Genomic DNA, 20,034 nt, shown 5'->3' on the forward strand with positions numbered 1-20,034 from the left:
GTGAGTGTACATTAACACTGCGCGATAATAACTACAAAATAGATTTATTTATCATACATATTTACAGTTAAGTTCACAAAACCCAATAAAATAACTGCTATGAGTATAACATTATAGAATTTATATTAATTTAACATTTTAATATAGCTTTCCTGTAGCTCAGTGGTAAGAGCTTTGCGTTAACAACGCAAGGTTGTGGGTTCTAAACCAGGGGATTGCAAATACCTATGTAAAATGTATAGGATAATGGATTGTCAGTCGCTTTGGATAAAAGCGTCTACCAAATGCATAAATGTAAATGTAAATATTAATCGCAGTGACGTCACTGAGCGTGCACTGTTGGTAATGATCTCATCATCATCACGATCATGTTTCATCTCATAGCCAAACACTGAGCGCACCATGTCCACTGTGACCCCCATCCCGTTCTCATAAGTCCTGAATGCTGAATTCTTTCTCGGTTCCATCAACAGCAACATTAAACTAGATCCAGTTTAGACATTCACATTTATTTTAAGATTTTTAGTAAACGCTCAATAATGATTAAAAACCTTTTAACGTTTCCTTCAAGAATGAAACATTTTCTCAGTTTTACATAATATGACTATTTGGTGAATACATAGATACTCAGATGACAACAAATAGTTGAATAATTTAATCCGCATCATGTCATGCTGTCTATATTGAAACAGATGATGTTGTATTCCTAACAAAGTGAGGTAAGTGAGCACAGGAAATGGTGAGCGATGTTTTCACACCTTTCTGTTTGCTTACGGGCGTTGATTTTAAGGTCAGGCCTTTCATGCAAAAGCTTTTTGCTTCAACTATGATACTGAAGCCACATTTAGTCCTGCAAGAAATCCATTTCTTTGTTGTTGTTGTAAATAACACAAATGTTACATTGCTCTGTTAAGCTTCACAAACTCTATTTAGTTGTTCTACTCGCCATGACACTATATAGTCAAAATTAAACCCGATTCCCACAAACCAAACATTGACTTCCTTTTTGAAGTGACTATGTGATCTTCGTTGTAATTTGCACTCAATTACCTCGAGTCTGATGACGTCAAGGTGAGTAACGGGACGCACCGGAAGTAGTACAGACTCGCCCACTCTGGCTGGACCTTGATCGTCTGTAAAACCAAAGTGAAGTGGATTTATTCATAAGGGTAAACAAAGGAGCTCACTGTCTGTGAAACTATATGGATGTATAGTCATCTGTTCCCACACAGTACACAGTATAAATACAACATCAGTGCAATCTAATTAAACGTGAAAAACGATACACGTTTCTTGCATTCAATGCTGTGTTCTTGCATTATTGATAAAGGGAAACAAACCGTGTTTCCTTTTTGCGTTTTTATATTGTGCCTTCAAATGTTGTGCTTTTAATATGTCTTTACAGATTATTGAGTGTCTCTTAAGGGTCCATTTTTTCTGATCTAATGTGAATCAAGACCTAATTGACTTTGTGTGGTTAAATAATAAAGCGAGATATTGCAGGATTCAATTTGCTCGCTGTTTGGGGTGTTAACTTTATTTCCTGTGGGCGGAGTCAAGGGATAGAGGCTGGCAATGTAACCCAACATCTAACCCATCCAAACCGAAGATCAACCGCAACGTGGAAGTGCGAATTTGATTCACTGCCCGCTTTATAATTTCGCCATTTGTCCTCATATTTTTATATATATCAAACAATCTTTTCTGGTTTGAAGTCATTTAGGTGGTTATAGTGTAACCAGCTGTTGATTCGCAGTCAACCACGGCGTTGTTAACACGAGTAACAAAGACTTCACGGACGACCAGCTGCTCTCCAGGACCGACCCCGCTGTTGGAGGTTTATTTTCACAGCAAATGTGGGTTTAAAGGAGTGGACGAAACTTGTATCGCCGGGGAACACGTGTCAAGGTAAAGATAACAAAATAACACACTTAAACAATCTAAACTTCCGTCACAATTGAACACAAGCATGTGTTATTTGGGCTCCCTGTGCTCGAAGTTATTTTAAGATTATTGAATTAAAATAATTCTGCGTTTGATCGAGAAACTGATCTTTGGTTGAGAACTTTGGGTGGGGATGTCGCATCTATCTCGCTTCAAAGGGAAGACGTGGATTTGCCCCCGAGGCCCTAAAATGTGATTCACATATCAGCTCATGTGCAAACAATCCCCCACGGCGGTGTTTTCTCGGGATGTCTCTGTAGTTGCTGTCTGCTTTCATGGATCTTCTGTTGAGTCTCGTGTGCCCGGACATCTGCTGTAATTCTTCTGACTCAGACTTGAGATAGTCCAGGCGGGTCTGAGGGGGGTGTCACGGCCCCTGAACAATGCTTTATTTGGTAGTTTCTTAGGTAAACGTGTCTGTCCTGGGAAGTTAAACGATTAACATGAGTGCTGTTTGAGTAATCCTCGTTTGTGATGCGTTTAATATATACCACATGAAATTCGGCCATGGGGGACGTGTTAAAAAGACACACGAGTTTTTGGCATTAGTCTCTGGCAGGGCTGCGAGATGCTTTTCGGCCAATTTTACAAGGAAACATCCCGCAGAGGACCATCATTAAACATCTCACGACCTGCATATTTCCACTAAGTGGTGGTGTGAAAGATTGATGCTGTGTTTGCCTCGATTTAAAGCTGTGTTCAGTGTATGCTACATTTGAGTGAATCCTGTAGTTTAGTTAAAGATGTTGGACTGTATTATTATGTTGTTTGTGCTGTGTTAAATGTATATAAAGTCAAAGAAATCATTGGGTCAAAAGTATGAGAACTTGAATTCTTACACATCCAGGGTACGTTTATTTTTTGGCATCTCACTCCCTTCCGTAAAGAGGCGTGGCCTCCCATGCAAAGGGGCGTGGTTTCCTTGCGAAGGCGCGGACAGCTTTTTTGTCTACTAGGCATGTATTTTTCTTTTTCTGATACATAGAACACACAAAGTCTTAATAGTCAAATTTTTATGGTTATGGGTGCTCGTGCATTAAAATATGTTATGATCAGCTGTCCTTTTTCATAGCCAAACATAATGGATGGCAATCTTAACATTTGTGTGTGTAAGCATTTAAAGATCTGTTTATCATGTTAAACTTTACTTCTCTTACTTTTGCGTTATTTAAAACACAAAAGTGACAAATATTTTAGAACGCCACCAGCACAGAGTGTGTATTTCTGTAGTGTGTGTTTGTGTGGTGAGCAGAACGAATCACAAAATATCTGATAGAAGCGTCTTTCTAGTTTGTTTGTGCTTGTGCGCACACGTTTGGATCTGAATGCAAGACTGTTATTAAGAGTGAACCGTAATATGGTTCCTTATTTGTGAGCTTGATATGACACAAGCTGGATCTGAATAAGGGCAAAAGCCTCAACTATATAATATGAACGAACCACTACATAAAATGAATTTGCTGTGATGAACAAAGCGCAAACATTTTTCTGAAATGTCATGTTCCTCTATTAGAATCACTTGAGTTGTTTTAATAATCATTGTTATGTTGCTCGTGCCATATGTCAAAGCAGACTGCAGAGAATGTTCTCATATAACCTGTTAATGTGGGTGTTCTGGCTCAGCTGTTTTGCTGGGCATCTATAAGCAGATGTGTGGTTAACCCTCATTAGTTGTTGTAAAAGATGAGGGTCTGCATGGTTATAAAGATTAGCGTGAAGTCGGAATCAAAATGTGTTTGATTCTGTTGATGTGGCTCTTGGCTCTCTGACTCATTTCCCGTCAGCCTTACGTTATGACCTTTTAACAATGAGAAGTAGGGATGTTCCCTTCCCGAAACCGAATAGAAGGGATGGGTGGTAGGTTATAAAAAAAAAATGGCTTTGATTGGTCATCGTAACCTGGAGAAAAAAAAAGTGTTCACTAAAAGCCTGGTGCTAAGAGAGATCATGTGTCCGCTATGAATAGATACACAGTTGAATGTAAGGAAGAGAAAATTGGATTGAGCTCTTCTTATCCTCACTGCGATATTCAATGGGAAAACAGTTGAAATTGCTTATGTCAACCCTCCCTTTTGAAGCACTACGGTGGCTGACACAGAACAAAGGTGTTGTCAAGTTTTCAATTCTTTCCCAAAGAAAATCATATATTTACGAAAAGCGCTTTGTAGAGCAGTTTGTCCGATTAGGGCTACTGTAGAAACAACATGGCGACTTCCATGCAAGGGGACCCGCAGTGTATGTAGATAGAAATATCTCAATCTTAGGTAAGAAAAACATAACGCTTCAGTATTTAAGGTCTTTATACACCTCAAAGACATAGTAATGTATATTATATTGTGTTTATTTCCAAAAAAATTACACACAGCACCTTTAACATTTACAGAATGGCACACTGTACCTTTAATCTATAAGCAAGGCCCTCACTGTTGTCTGCCTCTTATGAGGTGGACTCTCCCCGTTCTCTCTCTGTAAATAATCGTCCATCACTCAGCAGTGTGCATGTGTGTGAAGGGGGTGGGTGGGCAGGGAGCAACCATTTAATTAAGGAAATGGCTGTCCTGCTGTGGACGCTGTGTGGGGTTAAGGGCCACTCTGTGTGTGTGTTTGTCCTGGGACTGACTTGAATCAGCAGGTAGTGAATAACAAAGAACAGCTATTCAGACATTCCTGTTTAAACACAGTTTAGGACACATGTCCTCAGTCTGCCTTTAAGTTGTGAGATAAACTTTAGGGTCAGGTTGGGACAGACGTATGGCTTTGTCACATCTTAAAGATAATCAAATTGTCATCATTTAGTCACCCTTATGTCATTAAAAACCTCTGACATTCTTTGTTCTTTGGAATACAAAATGCTATTTTGAGTAACGTCAAACGGTGGTGTTGTGTACATACAATGGACGTCAGTGGGGTCCAGTGTTGTTTGATAACCAGCATTTTTCAAAATATATATTTTTTGTGTTCTGCGGCAAATGAAAGTTATGCAGATTTGGAATGACAAATTAATTATAAAGGAATTTCCATTGTTGGGTGATCTATCCTTTAAATGTAGCAAATTGTTACTCTTAAATAGGCTTTATGAGGCTTCAGATAACATTTGCATTGATTTTAGGACCAGGAGAGTCCAAATGTTGACAAAATCTTTAGATTTTTTCCTATTTTACTTTCAGAAAACTCTTATCCGTCTGAAGGACGGTGTATGTAAACTTGCACTTGTAGCTGGTTAACAGAACACCAAAGAGAATGTGTCACCCGAAGGACAACTGTCTGTGATCTGATTGGTTTCTGTGTACTATGGGTGGGACTTGGGGACATGAAGAAACAAAGAGCGTGTTATGGTAGATTTATATCTAGAAACACACCCAGACTTCAGGGCTGAATTATCAAGACTCCAACATAATGTATCCTTAAGGAATATATACCAGACTAAATTGAGAAGTACTGTCTCTCACAGTCTCTCTGTTTCTCTACAGATTGTGTTACACAACTGTTTTGTGTTACAGATTGACTGAACCATTCTCAAGATCAAGAACCAGCTGTCTCACACACACACACACACACAGATTTGTTTCACTGTACTAGTTAAAGCGTTTCATAGTCGTAGATTAACATTGTTTTCATAGCAGGCTAATGATTTTCTAAATCTAACCCTCATACAAATCTCTGTTAGATTTAAAATAAAATGTTATTTGTTCGTTCAGTGTTTGACTCTAGTATCGGATACTTTGAGTAAAACCCGGTTGGTCAATGTGGACCTAACAGGATTTAAGTGTAATCTGATTTGATATAGACTTCAGTGGACATAAATGGAAGTGGTTTGTGTGATGTGTGGAGTTAGTTAAGTCACCAGTGAGTCATCCTGAAGCCCATTCTTTTCTTTAGGAGTCAGCCGGAAAACATGTGCGAACACACCAGTCATGTATTCAAATGGGAACTTCCATGTCTGACTCAGCAGCATGGACATATTACAGTATAAGCAACTTTTTATTTGTCAGATTATCTCCTCTTTGCCCCGCCTCTCTGAAACGCGTGGATTTTTAACACAGCTCATCGCTCTGAAAAGCAAGGTGTGCTATGATTGGCCAGTTTACCAGTGCGTAGTGATTGGTCAAATACTGCAAGCATGGAATGGAAAGTAGTGCCTCTTACCATATTTGCAACATCAGGTTCCAAAGCAATTGTACTGACAGTTACACCCACCTTACTTGCGTATACATTTGGGCGGTCTTTGTCAAATCATACCACGAACTGACGTAGATTTGTGGGGGTGTGGTTACACAAGGCGTTTCAGGCACGACGGTGAGCATTCGCTTTTAGATAGAATGCATCACTTTAATTTTTGCAATTTTACGTGTCTAATACATGCATGGACAACACATGAAAGACACAGAAAAACATGTATTCGCGCCATATGATCCCTTTAAATAACATTGTTTCGTTGAGCACAAAAGAAGATATGTAGAAGAATGTAGGGAAGCGAGCAGTTCTGGTGCACTTTTGACTACCATTCAAATTTTGCCTTCTATGGTTATAAATAGTATAAAGAACTGTAAAGTATTTTTTTCCCCCACTGTCTGTACACTTTCTCTTGTACGCGCAAACACACACACACACACAGACACACACGCATGTATATTCTTTGTAGGGTTTGAATAAACACCAGCAGCCTGTATACGGAGATAAACCCTCAAGATACAAATAGCTTATTTTCATGGTAGAAAAGAGCCATCAAATTGCTTATCTTCAAGTGTTTACAAAACTGTTCCTTGTGTGTTTGCAGAGATAGGCTAACGGTCGGGTTTGCTTTGGTTGGATTACAACAAAGATTTGGCGCTTCAGTAGAATACAAGTGTGTTGTTTCATGTCACATGTAACTTCTGCTTCAGAACAGCCGGGGTTACCCTGTGTGTTGAAGTTTATCATGCTGGGTTTGTGGAAATGATCTCATTTGTGTCTGTAGTGTTGTTTTGGAAACCAAATAACACTGTGATGTTTATGCATGTTTGCTCTCACTCTCATGCCTAATAAGGTTGAATCGGCACACTTTGGAACAGGTGTTCAAACTTTCAGTAGATCATTCAACAACTGTAGAACCTTGTCTTTAATTCATTAGTAAGGTGGTGGTTTCATTGGAGCTGCAAATCTAACATCTTCCCAAATAAGGTGATGGATTCTCTCTTGCTCTCTCGCTCGCCCTCACTCTCTCTCTTTCCCTCCATATGTGTACTTGTCTGGCTTGCACGGACTAGAATGTTACCTAGCATAGCAATTTTTTATTTACTAAACGTAAAACTTACTTTACACCAGTTTCAATGTCTCCCAGTCTTTTAGGAGTGGTGTGTTTGGGGAAGTTTTTCTGCAGCTATGCATTTGTGCTAGGAGAACAGGAAGTGACCTTGTAACACGTATCTGCCTAAACATTAAGTCACAAACATACACCCCCCTTTCCTCTAATTTAATATGTATCTGACGTACCTGTCTTTATCAAAAAAGTGTTTTTAGTGTTTCTGATTTTAAAAAAGTAAGAAAGAGATGGTCTTTAAAGTACTTTTGAATGAATGTTTTTTTGGGGGACCAAAAATGGTTCTTCTATGGCATTACTGTGAAGAACCATTTTAAGCACCTTTATTTTAAAGAGTGCTTGAGAAAGGGGTCAAAATAACAGACAAGATGCTCTGTATTTTTCAGACCTCAAATTCTGCAAAGAAAACATATTCATATTCACGATTAAGCAATACAACAGTTATATTTGTATGTGTATTTAGGAAAAATGTTCGATTTTTATTACAGTTTCGATGTGTCTTGTCATGCTCATGCTGTCAGTCTTTAACTTTGCTGTCTGATGCCATTCGGAGAAATGGTGGTTTAGTGGGTTAAACCACTGAACTGGTAAATCAAAGGTTGCTGGTTCGATCCCAGCAGCCACCACCAGTGTGTCCTTGAGCAAGACACTTTACTCCATGTTGCTCCAGGGGGATTGTCCCTGTAATAAGTGCACTGTAAGTCGCTTTGGATAAAAGCGTCCGCCAAATGACTGAATGTAAATGTAATGTCATATAGGAGTCGTTCGGAAAACATTCACAAACATGTGTTGGAATGGGATCTTCCTTTGTCTTTACGCACCAACATGGAAATCTTATGGCTATACTTAAAATGACGATACTTTTTAATTATTAACTTATTTCAGATTTTTAGAGTTGTATCTCACTGTATATTATGCTGGTTGTTATTTGATCATTGTCCTTTTGCTTGTTTCAGATGGACCTGAGAGTGTTCCTCCTGATATCACTTCTGCTCGGACTCGGCAGCGCTCAACAAGGTAAGCATTTTAAGTAAAGACGTAGGCAGCCATGCATTTGATTGATTTAAACTGCTCCATGTCCTCGGGGGGAAAAAGCATAATTTGTGGAAAAATTCCTCAAAAACTGTCGAGATCATCTGCTGAACATTTGCGTAGATCTTCCAAGAATGTCTCGGTGAGATAAAGCAGCACTGTGGAATTCACGATAAAACTGTAAGAACGCACTGATCATTCGTTTCGCTGAATTGCACACATCTTGAGGTCTATTCTGGTTCATGTTGACCTCATGAATTGCATTATGTCTTTATGAAAAGCTGTGGGGACGACATCAGGAATACAGTTCACATGACCTTCCCACAGCATATGGCCACTCTAAAGCATTTCAGCATTCTGAAGAGGCGTCTTATTAAGAGTCTCGTGAGAGAGAATCATATTGCACATGGCTGCCCACAGTGTCTGTTATTAAATGCTCTTTCCTTTATATTTCCTGTGTCGTGATGGCGAGGTCATGATGGTGATGGATGTTTTTGTTGTGTGCGCAGATGGTAATGAATGCACGAAGGCTTCGGCTCAGTCCTGCGGAGAATGCATTCAGGCCGGAGAGAAGTGTGGATGGTGTACAGACGTGGTGAGTGCAGACAAAACCATTAGAGAAGGAAATGGCTGCTCCTGCAGCTATGTGCATTAAGGGAAAAATGTTACAAGGCATTTCCTGTAGTCGGATGACTTGTTTATTCAAGTGTGTAACAATTGCAGAGGACATCCTGTCATTGGACAAACGGTTCTGTGGCGAGAGTCAAAACTTGTTTTTGAGACCATCCAACGCAACCAACGTTTGTTTTGAGTTTTCAGCTCACCTTTATTCCGTTGGTTGATTGTTACCCAGAGTTCTCGGAGTCATTTCATTGGGACTTAATACTTCGTAGCTGAAGTGAGTCAGTGTCCTATGCGATCATGTCTGCTCATTCCATGTGGCTCAGATTTTGGCAGACAGGAAGGGAGAATCATGTTTTACACAGACCACATGAAAGAAACCAGGAAGCGTACTCAGGAAAGTCTTTGTTAAAGAGAGACGAGGCTTGATTTATAACAAAAAAATATTTAATAATTTAAATACATATATTAATAAAACATAAAAAAATATAAATATTAGTGGTGGGCCGTTAACGGCGTTAACGTGCTGCGTTAACGTGAGACTTATCGCGCAATAAAAAAAGTCGCCGTTAATCTATTCTCAGAGTTGAGTTGGGAGCTGGGTCTATACTACACAAGCTATGATGACTTACACCTTTATATTTTAGCGCGGATGTATACCTAGCTGAATTGCACTGTACGGGGCGAAAAAGAGATTTTTCAACTCGCGTAATTCTCGTCATTCGCGCCGCCTCATCATCTCATGACCAGGGCTTCATTCGCGCGATTCGCGCCGCAAGTAGGTCTATCGCGTCTTTGCATTGACTTAACATGTAAATCACTCGCGCTTGACGCGCCACTCGCGTTTGGTCTGAACACAACATAACGTTACTGTGAAATTACCGCATCAAATGTGACGTGCTAACATGGATGCAGCTTTGAAGCCGCCGGGTTTGCTTCAGGGAAAATGTATTTTTAAGAAGCTTCCCAATGGAACATCGACAAGACTAAGGTTGTTGCACCTTGTGCAATACGGAATTGGTTTAAAAAAAAAAACTTTCTCTCAACAGGTAGTGGTCTAGCTTTAGTTGAAACCAATAAATTTGTATTGGCACCTAATGTATTATGGCTCCTGTATGACATATCGCTTGTTGCTCCCTCACTCTTTTTAAGTTGCTTTGGATAAAAGCGTCTGCTAAATGACTAAATGTAAATGTACTGTAGGGACGTCTTCCAGTCTCAAGTACCACCTAAACGCAAATCATCCCTTAGCTAATGCGGAAGTAAACACAAGTACATCTTATTGAACATAATTTATTTATCATAGTAGAACAGCTTTCTCAAGCAGTTTGTGATGCATTTTGGAAACAGGAGATGAGCCCCTGGTCTAATGCGCCACCTGGCTTGAGACACCCGTTCTCAAAGACTTACTTTTAGTCATTATTTGGGTAGCACACATATTCTGAATGCCTTCGGCAGAATTCAAATGAGCCATTTTAATCTAGATTAATCTAGATTAAAAAAAAATCTATGCCCACCACTAATACAAAGATAAATAATTAATGATTATAAAATAAATCATCTTCTTATGTAATTTAAAAATAAAATATTGCAATTATTTAAAAACAGTATTTCAAATTTTGAAATAAAGAGATTAGTGGCCTGTAGTCCAGATCTGGGAAAGTAACTAACTGATACATTTCAGTGTCTGCCCTTTCACCTGTTTATGGTCTTTCTTTGTCTACTTTTTATTTGCAGAACTTTCTAAAACAGGGAGAGCAGAAGTCCACACGCTGCGATGAGGTGGAGTCTCTGCTCAAAAAGGGCTGTAATAAAGCTAGCATTGAAAATCCACGTGGAAATGTTGAGACCCTCAAGAACCAAAGTGTAACAAATCGCAAAAAAGAAGGAGGATCTCTGAAGCCAGATCAGATCACCCAGATTCAACCTCAAAAACTCCGCCTCATGCTCCGCTCAGGTACGGCATACTTGCATCTTGAGCAAAGAAACGTTTGCATTATAGCGATAACTACACTGTAACTTTACATTAACTATATTGGAGTCAACACAGCAAGCAATGATGATAACGTTATGTTAATTTAAAGCTTGCGCGCTGCAGTGTTCACAATGCCTAAAATGAATGTACTGTTCATGACCTGCTGCTAATGCTTTCGTTTTCATTCCCGAACGTCTGTTCTCCTAAATATGAGGGCAAAGGCTGGATGTTCTCTCAGAAAGTAATCCCAACGAAATTGAAAATTGAACTCTGTATCTTTATCGTTATAGTTGTGATGTGAATTTTTATACTTTTTTGTAGTTATACTGTAGTTATAATGTGAACGCTCTGTTACTCTACAGAGAAGAACTGCCGTTTCATCATATAATAGTGGCTAAAGTCATGTGGAATGATGGACTAATCGCGAACTCTTCTGTCATTCCAGGTGAAGCTCAGAAGTTTGCACTAAAATTCAAGAGAGCCGAGGATTATCCTATTGATCTCTACTACCTGATGGACCTCAGTTTCTCTATGAAAGATGATTTAGAAAATGTGAAAAACTTGGGAACACATCTTATGACTGAAATGCAAAAGATCACCTCTGACTTCAGGATTGGTAAGGAACCACAACGCATTTTTCCATCATATTTATAACATGCAGCGTCGTATTTACATTTTACTCCAAAGGAGCATGATCGTATCATTGTACTAGTTCAGATTTTGCAGCTCGATTTGATGCTCGTAATGTTGTTTCTAGGTTTTGGCTCCTTTGTGGAGAAAACCGTTATGCCATACATCAGCACAACACCAGCCAAGCTGCTAAACCCCTGCTCAGCTGATCAAAACTGTACCAGCCCGTTCAGCTATAAAAACGTGCTGAGCCTAACCGCAGATGGATCCAAGTTTAATGACCTTGTTAGCAGACAGCACATCTCAGGAAACCTGGACTCACCCGAGGGAGGGTTTGACGCCATCATGCAAGTGGCGGTCTGCGCAGTAAGTTTGCTCACAAGTACATATCGTAACCACCGTGTTTAATTATCATAATTAATATAGAAAAGTACTTAAGTATCAAAGAAATAGCTTAAGAGAAGTCAGAGTCATTTAGCCTTGTGCTAATCTAACCTTGCTAATTTGGATATTTAAGTTGTGAAAGTATTTTTGTTTATTTATTATAGTGTGTCTTGCATTTATATCAATGCATTTTGCACATCCTTTAACTAAAGCAACGTACAGTGCATTTTTTATCAATATGTGTTTGTTCCCTGGTAATCGAATCCTTTACCTTTCGTGCTCCATCGGTTGAGTTACAAAAAATATGCTAGAACTTACTAACATTGTGTTTTGTATCAGAATCAGATCGGCTGGCGGAACGTCACACGTCTGCTTGTGTTTTCCACCGATGCTGGATTCCACTTTGCTGGAGATGGGAAACTGGGTGGAATTGTACTTCCCAATGATGGAAAATGCCATCTGCAGGATAACATGTACACTATGAGCCATTATTACGTAAGTGTGTGTAATACCATGACGCATCACTGCTTAAGATATCATCCACAATCTGTGCATAGAGGTCTCATCTTTCCTCTGCTTTTTAGGACTATCCATCCATTGCTCATCTGGTTCAGAAATTAAGTGAAAACAACATTCAGACCATTTTTGCAATTACAAAGGAGTTCCTGCCTGTTTACCAGGTAAAAAAACATACGCGGGAAGCATTGAAAAGCAAATCGGACTGTAAATTCTTTTGACAATACAACACGGTATGAAAGTACCCTGACAAAAGTGTTTTTCCCTATGCAGCAACTGAAAGAACTCATTCCAAAGTCTGCGGTGGGAACGCTGTCTTCAGACTCCAGCAATGTGATAAAACTCATCATCGATGCCTATAATGTGAGTAGAAACCCCTATTTAACTTTCCCTGCATGACTTTTATATGCATCAAACTAAGTATATTTCATTTCTGTCTCTCAGTCTCTTTCCTCTGAGGTAATTCTGGAGAACAGCAGGCTACCTGAAGGCGTGTCCATCTCATATGTTTCTCACTGCAAGAATGGGGTGAGCGAAAACGGAGAAAATGGGAGAAAGTGCTCCAACATCTCTATTGGGGATGAGGTGAGATTTTTTTTTGTTCTACTTCATCATCTATTTCAATACATTTAGTTTCTTTCCGTAAAGTTTCCTTTATGAAATGACCTCACGTTGTTCTAAACCTGGATAAATGTCTCTGTTCTGCTGAACACGATGAAAGACATTTATAGAGGTTTGGAACCACGTGAGGGTGAGAAAATGATGACAAAATTTTGATTATTGGGTGAACTGTTCCTTTAAGTTGCTACGTAGAAAATCATCTGCTAAACTATTATTTCTATGTGTGTCCTTTTGATTCTTGTTTCATAGGTGACATTTGATGTATCGATCACAGCTAAGGGTTGTCCATCCAATGGTAAATCTGAGACAATAAAGATCAAACCGCTAGGCTTCACAGAGGAGGTGGAGATCATCCTCAACTTCATCTGTGAATGCGAGTGTCACGTCGAAGGCATTCCAAACAGCCAAGAGTGTCATTTTGGCAATGGAACTTTGGAGTGTGGAGCATGCAGGTGATTTATTCCATCCATGCATGTACAAACGTACCCACGAAGGCCAAATCCACATCTTGAACCGGCTGTAATATCTCCTCATTTTCAGGTGCAATGAGGGACGCATTGGCAGGGTTTGTGAATGTAGCAAAGACGAAGTGAGAACTGAAGATTTAGACGCAAACTGCCGCATTGATAACGGGACGGACATCTGCAGCAATAATGGAGACTGTGTTTGTGGGACGTGCGAGTGCAAAAAAAGAGATAATCCAGAAGAGAGATACAGCGGCAAGTTCTGTGAGTGTGACAACTTCAACTGCGACCGCTCCAACAACAAGCTCTGTGGAGGTACAAACATCATTTTGTCTCTGGAGCCACATTTAAAATCTTACTATGTAGTATGTAGAGTAATGGTATAGAAACAAAAGAGCAAGTTTTAACCCTTAAGTGATTTTGCCGTTTTTATCTGACTTTTCAGGTCACGGTAGGTGCGAGTGTCGGAAATGTATATGTGATGCTAACTACACAGGCAGCGCTTGTGACTGCTCTCTGGACACCTCAACCTGTATAGCCAGTAACCAACAAATGTGTAACGGTCGAGGCACCTGTGAGTGTGGTGTGTGTAAATGTACCGACTCCAAGTTCAGGGTCAGAAATGTGAAATCTGCCCGACCTGCCCTGGAGTTTGTAGCGAACACAAGTGAGTTATTAGCAGAACACACAAAGTCATGATGTTTGTTATCTCATGTTGGCTCTGTTAATCCCGTTCTTCATGATAAAACATTCCCACAATACGACACAAGCTCGCTATAGTTTAGGAACACAGTCCTAATTTTCTCTGGGTGAACTAAATGCGTTGTTTTGTTTTACTCCTCAGGGACTGTGTCGAGTGCAGAGCATTTAGCACCGGTGACAAGAAAGATGCATGTGAGAAAGATTGTAGAGACTTCAGTCTTAATATGGTGAAGAAGAAGGAAGATCTTCCACAGCCTAATGATAAGCCCTTCATCAATCACTGTAAAGAGCGAGATGCTAATGACTGCTGGTTCTTCTTCACGTACGCTACCAGAAACGACAGCACTGTTGAGGTCCATGTGGCAGAGGAGCTTGGTAAGTTAGGCGAACAGGCTTTAGCCATGTTGTCACAGCCATTTTTTGCCACTTTTTAGTCAGTTGATGGTAACATTAGTGCGAAACGGACTTTTTATTCCAGAGACCATTTGATTGGACAACAATGTGTGTAGTGCAGGATGAGTCATCGTAACTTTTAGTCTGTTTTAGTGGAAGAGAAAGAGTGTAAATTGTGCATGCACATATCTGCTAGCTAGCATATAGCATTACACACGAGCATATAGATAGGGACACAAATGATCCCATTAGATCTTAAACTCATTGCTTTATAACTATACCCTTTGTCCCATAATGCTTTGCGCTGTTTTCACAGAGTGCCCGTCTGGTCCTGACATCATCCCCATTGTAGCTGGTGTGGTCGCAGGAATCGTTCTGATTGGTTTAGCTCTGCTGCTCATCTGGAAGCTGCTCATGATTATTCACGACCGCAGAGAATTCGCCAAATTCGAGAAAGAGAAGATGAATGCCAAGTGGGACACGGTATGTTTCTGGAAATTACATTTTATTTAATTGCAGGTATTTGTTTAGGATATAGCATTAGTTATATTTTATATATTCAAAATAGAAATATTAGTTACTTGGAGGAATCTGTCTTGTTTTTTTCTCAACCAAATAGTACAGGAAGTTTTCAGGAAAATCTGTCTCCCTTTCTTTATTTAAACACAAACAAAAACTGTATTTTTATATGCTGTAATTTTATCATCTTATAAGGGACTCAAAAAGTGCATATCTGCCTCACAAAAGAGTGAGTGACTCTAATGGCTTGATAAATGTCTTCCGAAGAAGAACGATATGTGCGAGGAAACAAGAAAAATTGAACGCATTTAAGATATAAGAATATGAAATAAAAGCTATAAGAACTTTAGAAACAAACTATTTAATATGTTATATTGATGTCATAGTAGTTTGACCTTAGCATTTAAAGTAAGGAGCAGATAGTTGTGTTGGGATGCCTGACCTCATTCTGTAAGGGTGTGGCTGGTGATACACCGGGGGTGATCATTACTGCCATCTGCTGCTCACTGGCAGGATTACATTTCTGGAATCTTAGAAATGTGCTAACACAACAATGCAATACTTTATGGATTCACTCCATGGGTTGTATTTGAAGCACACAGTTAAATTATTTAAAAAATCAGTGATTTCCTTTCTTTTATTGACAGGGTAGGTTATGATTTAAAAAAGATTCTTCAATGTTTGCTTTAAAGAGTTATATTTAGAGCTTGCTTTTGTGTTAAAGGTAATGTATGTTGGAGGTTTCTTGGTCAGTACTGTTGAAATATCCCATGACATTATATAGGTCAAGCCAATTTAAAGATGCAGCTGCGCATCATGTTTCTTTGTTTCTGCTTCTTTTCTGTTTGTGACAAATGTTCTATGTCTTTCTTTCCAAAACTTTTCTTTCCATTCTGCCTATCTAGCAAGACAACCCCATATACAAGAGCCCCATTAATAACTTCCAGAATCCAAGTTATGGATCTAAAGGAGTCACACTTTGAGTCTGTACACTTCTTTGCTGCATGCATCTCTCTCTCTCGCTCTCGCTCTCTCAAGATGGCTTGGAAATAATAATGTAATGATGATTTCTAATCCACTAATTATAAGGAGTGTTTTTGTTTACAGTGCTAACATAGTATGTACAAAAGACATAATAAATAAATAATTATGTGAACTAGATGAATCCATGTATGTCTTTAAAAATTCGTCTGAAGGATTCTGAATTACATCCCTCAGTGCTCTGCAATTTAACCAGAGTTGTTTATCGTTTAATTAAGTTTCCAAATATAGCGAAGATTTATTTAATCACTGAATATACAAGATAACTGCAATGCATTTGTGGGTATATAACTCTCTTGTTTTGGTGTTTGCTGGTTCTGTGAACTTTCTGTGTGAGCTGATTCTACTGTTTTGGTATGACGTGTTCTAACCTGAAGATGATTTTATTATATTAGTGATATCTAATGTTTCTTTGAATTCTCATTTCAGGGTGAGAACCCCATTTACAAGAGCGCTGTGACTACGGTGGTGAACCCCAAATATGAGGGCAAGTAATGGACATGCGTGTCTATCTCCAAGCAACACTGTATGCAAAACAATTGAAAGGAGGAGAGTTCACAAGTTTTCTTTTTTAAATCACCTTTGTCTGTGCATTTGGCACTGATCTGTGTAATCTATTAATCTGTTTTCTATGCATTGTTATGAAACTGTACATTATGTATAAACTTAAGTTTTTACTTTTTTTATGCAATCTTATACAATGGTTCCGATGTTCAATTTTTGGTTTAGTCACAAGTCTGTTGTGCCTTATTTTTCTGAATGTCAACGCCAATCGTGTTGGGTTAGATGAGGTTTTGTAGGTGAGATGTTGAGTGGAAATAACAAAAGATATCAACAGTAAAAGGACACAATGCATTGCTTCCTGTAATCTTAATGGTCATACCTTCAGTTCACTGTAAATGTATGACACTCATTACCTAATCATTTCAAACAGGTTTGTGTCTATTTGATGGTACAGAATTACAGAAATCATATGAAATTGTGGATGGAGCATGTCCTCACTTGTATAGTAGGTAGATGTCGCTGACCACTGCTGTTTGTGTACATGGTGCTTTAATGCAGACACACATTTGACTTTCTTGTGTGTTTCTATGCATAATTCTGAGTGATTTGAGTGCAATTTATAATGTGTGGATCTGTATGGAAATGTACTTACTGTCTTTGGGCTTTCTATCGTAAGTGCACAGTACTGATTTGAGAAATCAGAAATTTGGACAGTGTAAGAATTGTATTAAGTTTTTCATTAATTACATCACCATAAACGTATCTGTCTTTATATATCTTGTTCACAACCGGTCAGAGCATCTGTTTTATCAATCGCATCTTCGATTTTGACTTGAAAGCATATCTATTATGTGACCACTAAAAAGATTTTAAGGGACATCTTAATCATTGTCTGTGAAAGGAACAATCAGCTTTTTATTATGAAAATCATGACTTTAAAGTCACATGAACGGAACTTCAGGTTTTAAAACACGAGAGATTGAACTCAGGTCTCCAATTCCTAATGACTATCACTGATGCCAAATATTTACTGTCTGCTGTGCAAGAACTATATTTTAATGAACTGTTTTCAACTCTTCGACTCTAGGATTTCATATTTGTTTGAATTTCTTTTTAATAACATCATTTCCCAAACAAATGTTTAGATTGTTGTTGGAAAATGTCAGTGTTATGAGACAGATTTTTTTTGTTATTTTGTCTCTTTTTTTATTGTTTAATCTTTTAAAGTAGCATTACACAGACTCTGTATTTTAAAGTGCCTTTTTTCTCATTTTAGCATCATGCCAACTGTCACAATCTTTTGTTTCTAGGAGTTATTTATTAAAAGAAGAGTGAAAACACTGGACTTCATTGTAATTGTCATGTGTTTGTGCCAACGTAAACCACTCTGGTCCAGAAAAACTTAGTTTCGGTTTTTCAATACTACACAAACATTTGAAAAAACATTTACATTTAGCAGACGCTTTTATCCCAAGCGACTTACAGGTGGGGTAGGCAATGGAAGCAATTGGGACAGTACAAGTACAACAAAAGCATAAGTGCAATCAAAAAAAAAAAAACTGGTCTCATATAGCCTAACACAGTAAACAGAACCATTCATTCATTCATTCATTTTTTTTTTTTTAAAGAGTAGAGAAGAAAATAGTATCAGAACAGATCAGTCAGATGTTGGCGGAAGAGCTGTGTTTTCAGGTGTTTCTTAAAGATGGCTACAGAATCTGCAGATCTTGTAGCAGCGGGCAGATCATTCCACATAGGTGGAACAGATCCGGAGAAGGTGCGCGAGAGAGATTTTTTACCTTTATGGGTGGCACCACAAGACGGCGTTCGTTTGCAGAGCGTAGTGATCTGGCGGGTACATATGTCTGTATTAGGGAGTGAAGATAAGGTGGTGCCGAACCAGTAGTGGTCTTGTAGGCCAGGAGCAGAGTCTTGAATTTGATGCGAGCGACTACGGGAAGCCAATGTAGCTTAATGAGTAGAGGAGTGACGTGTGCTCTCTTTGGTTCATTAAAGATAACTCTTGCCGCAGCATTCTGGATCATCTGTAGAGGTTTGGTTGTGCAAGCTGGAATTCCACCCAGTAGCGCATTGCAGTAGTCCAGTCTGGACAGAACAAGAGCCTGCAGTAGGACTTGCGTAGCATGCTCCGATAGGAAGGGTCTAATTTTCCTAATATTGTAGCGGATGAATCTATAGGACCGGGCGGTGATGGCAACTTGATCTGTGAAGTTGAGCTGATCATCGATCACCACTCCCAGGCTTCTTGCCTTTCTGGAAGATGTGATGGTTGATGAGCCCAGTTGAATGGAGAGGTTGTGATGAGTCTTTGTATCGGCCGGGATTACAAGCAGTTCTGTTTTTGAATAAACCAAATGGTAAATTTGTTAACAAATATCTTTAAGATGTATTTATATATGCGCAATTTAAAATATAAAATTTAACCAGATGTAATGCTGGACCAGTGTTAAAGGAACAGTTCATGTCATCATTTAGGCCATGTTCACACTTGACTACTTTTTTGAAGCTGTTAGCGCCTGTGTACCTGAAAATCCTTCAAAAAAAGTCCTGAGCGCTTTCTTTAACCGCAGTGGCGGCGTTTTTTTCTGCAGCTTTTAAAAAAAACTTTTCTCAACTTTTCTAAAAAAAATACGCCCTATGTCAAGCACCTTTTTCACAGCTAACCAACGATAAGCGAGTAGCGACACTTGTCGTTTCCATAATAACATGCAAGAAAGGTGATTGGTCGAGCAGGATCATGCCTTCAAAAATAAAAAATTCGGCCGTAACGCCGTTTAGAGCATAGTTTAATATAAATTAAAGTTTAATTTTCCTTTTAAATAACTTTTGATTGCATTTCTAGCGAGATTGTATCTAGTATTGTAGTTTTTTTATATTTATATAAGACACCTCTGTTTATAATTCAATTAGAATTCCGTTATGCTGCCTATGCAAGCTTTTTTTTTTTAAAGCGCCATTTCCAATTTTTTATTGTCAAAAAAGAAGTGAAATTTGAACAAAGCCTAACTCACTTTCAAGTTGCTCCAAATCTGTATATATTTATTGTTCCCAATGGGCATGGAGCCTGGCATGGAGCAATGGGCATGGAGCCCAATAGCCTGGTTTCTCCCGAGGTTTTTTTCTCCATTAATCAATCATTGGAGTTTGGGTTCCTCGCCACAGCAGGGCAGTGTTGGCCTGCTCACCGGGAGACTGCATTCATTCATATATTTATTTATTTAATTAGAAATTAGATATTATTTATTAGAATGATCTTACTTGTTGTATAATACCATGCACTGTGCTGTGCTTTAACTTTTCTGTTTTTCCTGTTTGCCCCTGTAAAGCTGCTTTGAAACAATACACATTGTGAAAAGCGCTATATAAAT

General features: G+C 38.8%; 1 protein-coding gene across 1 annotated transcript; it reads left to right on the forward strand.

Moving 5' to 3' along the window:
* The first annotated feature begins 1,586 nt into the window (after window positions 1-1,586).
* LOC130417712 (integrin beta-1-A-like) lies at window positions 1,587-17,990 on the forward strand. Its single transcript, XM_056743430.1, is given in 17 exon segments — window positions 1,587-1,908; window positions 8,200-8,260; window positions 8,785-8,870; window positions 10,634-10,853; window positions 11,317-11,487; window positions 11,629-11,867; window positions 12,225-12,380; window positions 12,470-12,565; window positions 12,675-12,764; window positions 12,846-12,986; window positions 13,272-13,474; window positions 13,563-13,801; window positions 13,932-14,092; window positions 14,095-14,153; window positions 14,331-14,563; window positions 14,898-15,064; window positions 16,571-17,990. Coding segments are annotated over 16 exon segments (2,388 nt in total). The 5' UTR covers window positions 1,587-1,908; the 3' UTR covers window positions 16,637-17,990.
* Window positions 17,991-20,034: the final 2,044 nt, after the last annotated feature.

Source organism: Triplophysa dalaica, chromosome 3, assembly GCF_015846415.1.
Source record: "Triplophysa dalaica isolate WHDGS20190420 chromosome 3, ASM1584641v1, whole genome shotgun sequence".
NCBI classification, from domain to species: domain Eukaryota; kingdom Metazoa; phylum Chordata; class Actinopteri; order Cypriniformes; family Nemacheilidae; genus Triplophysa; species Triplophysa dalaica.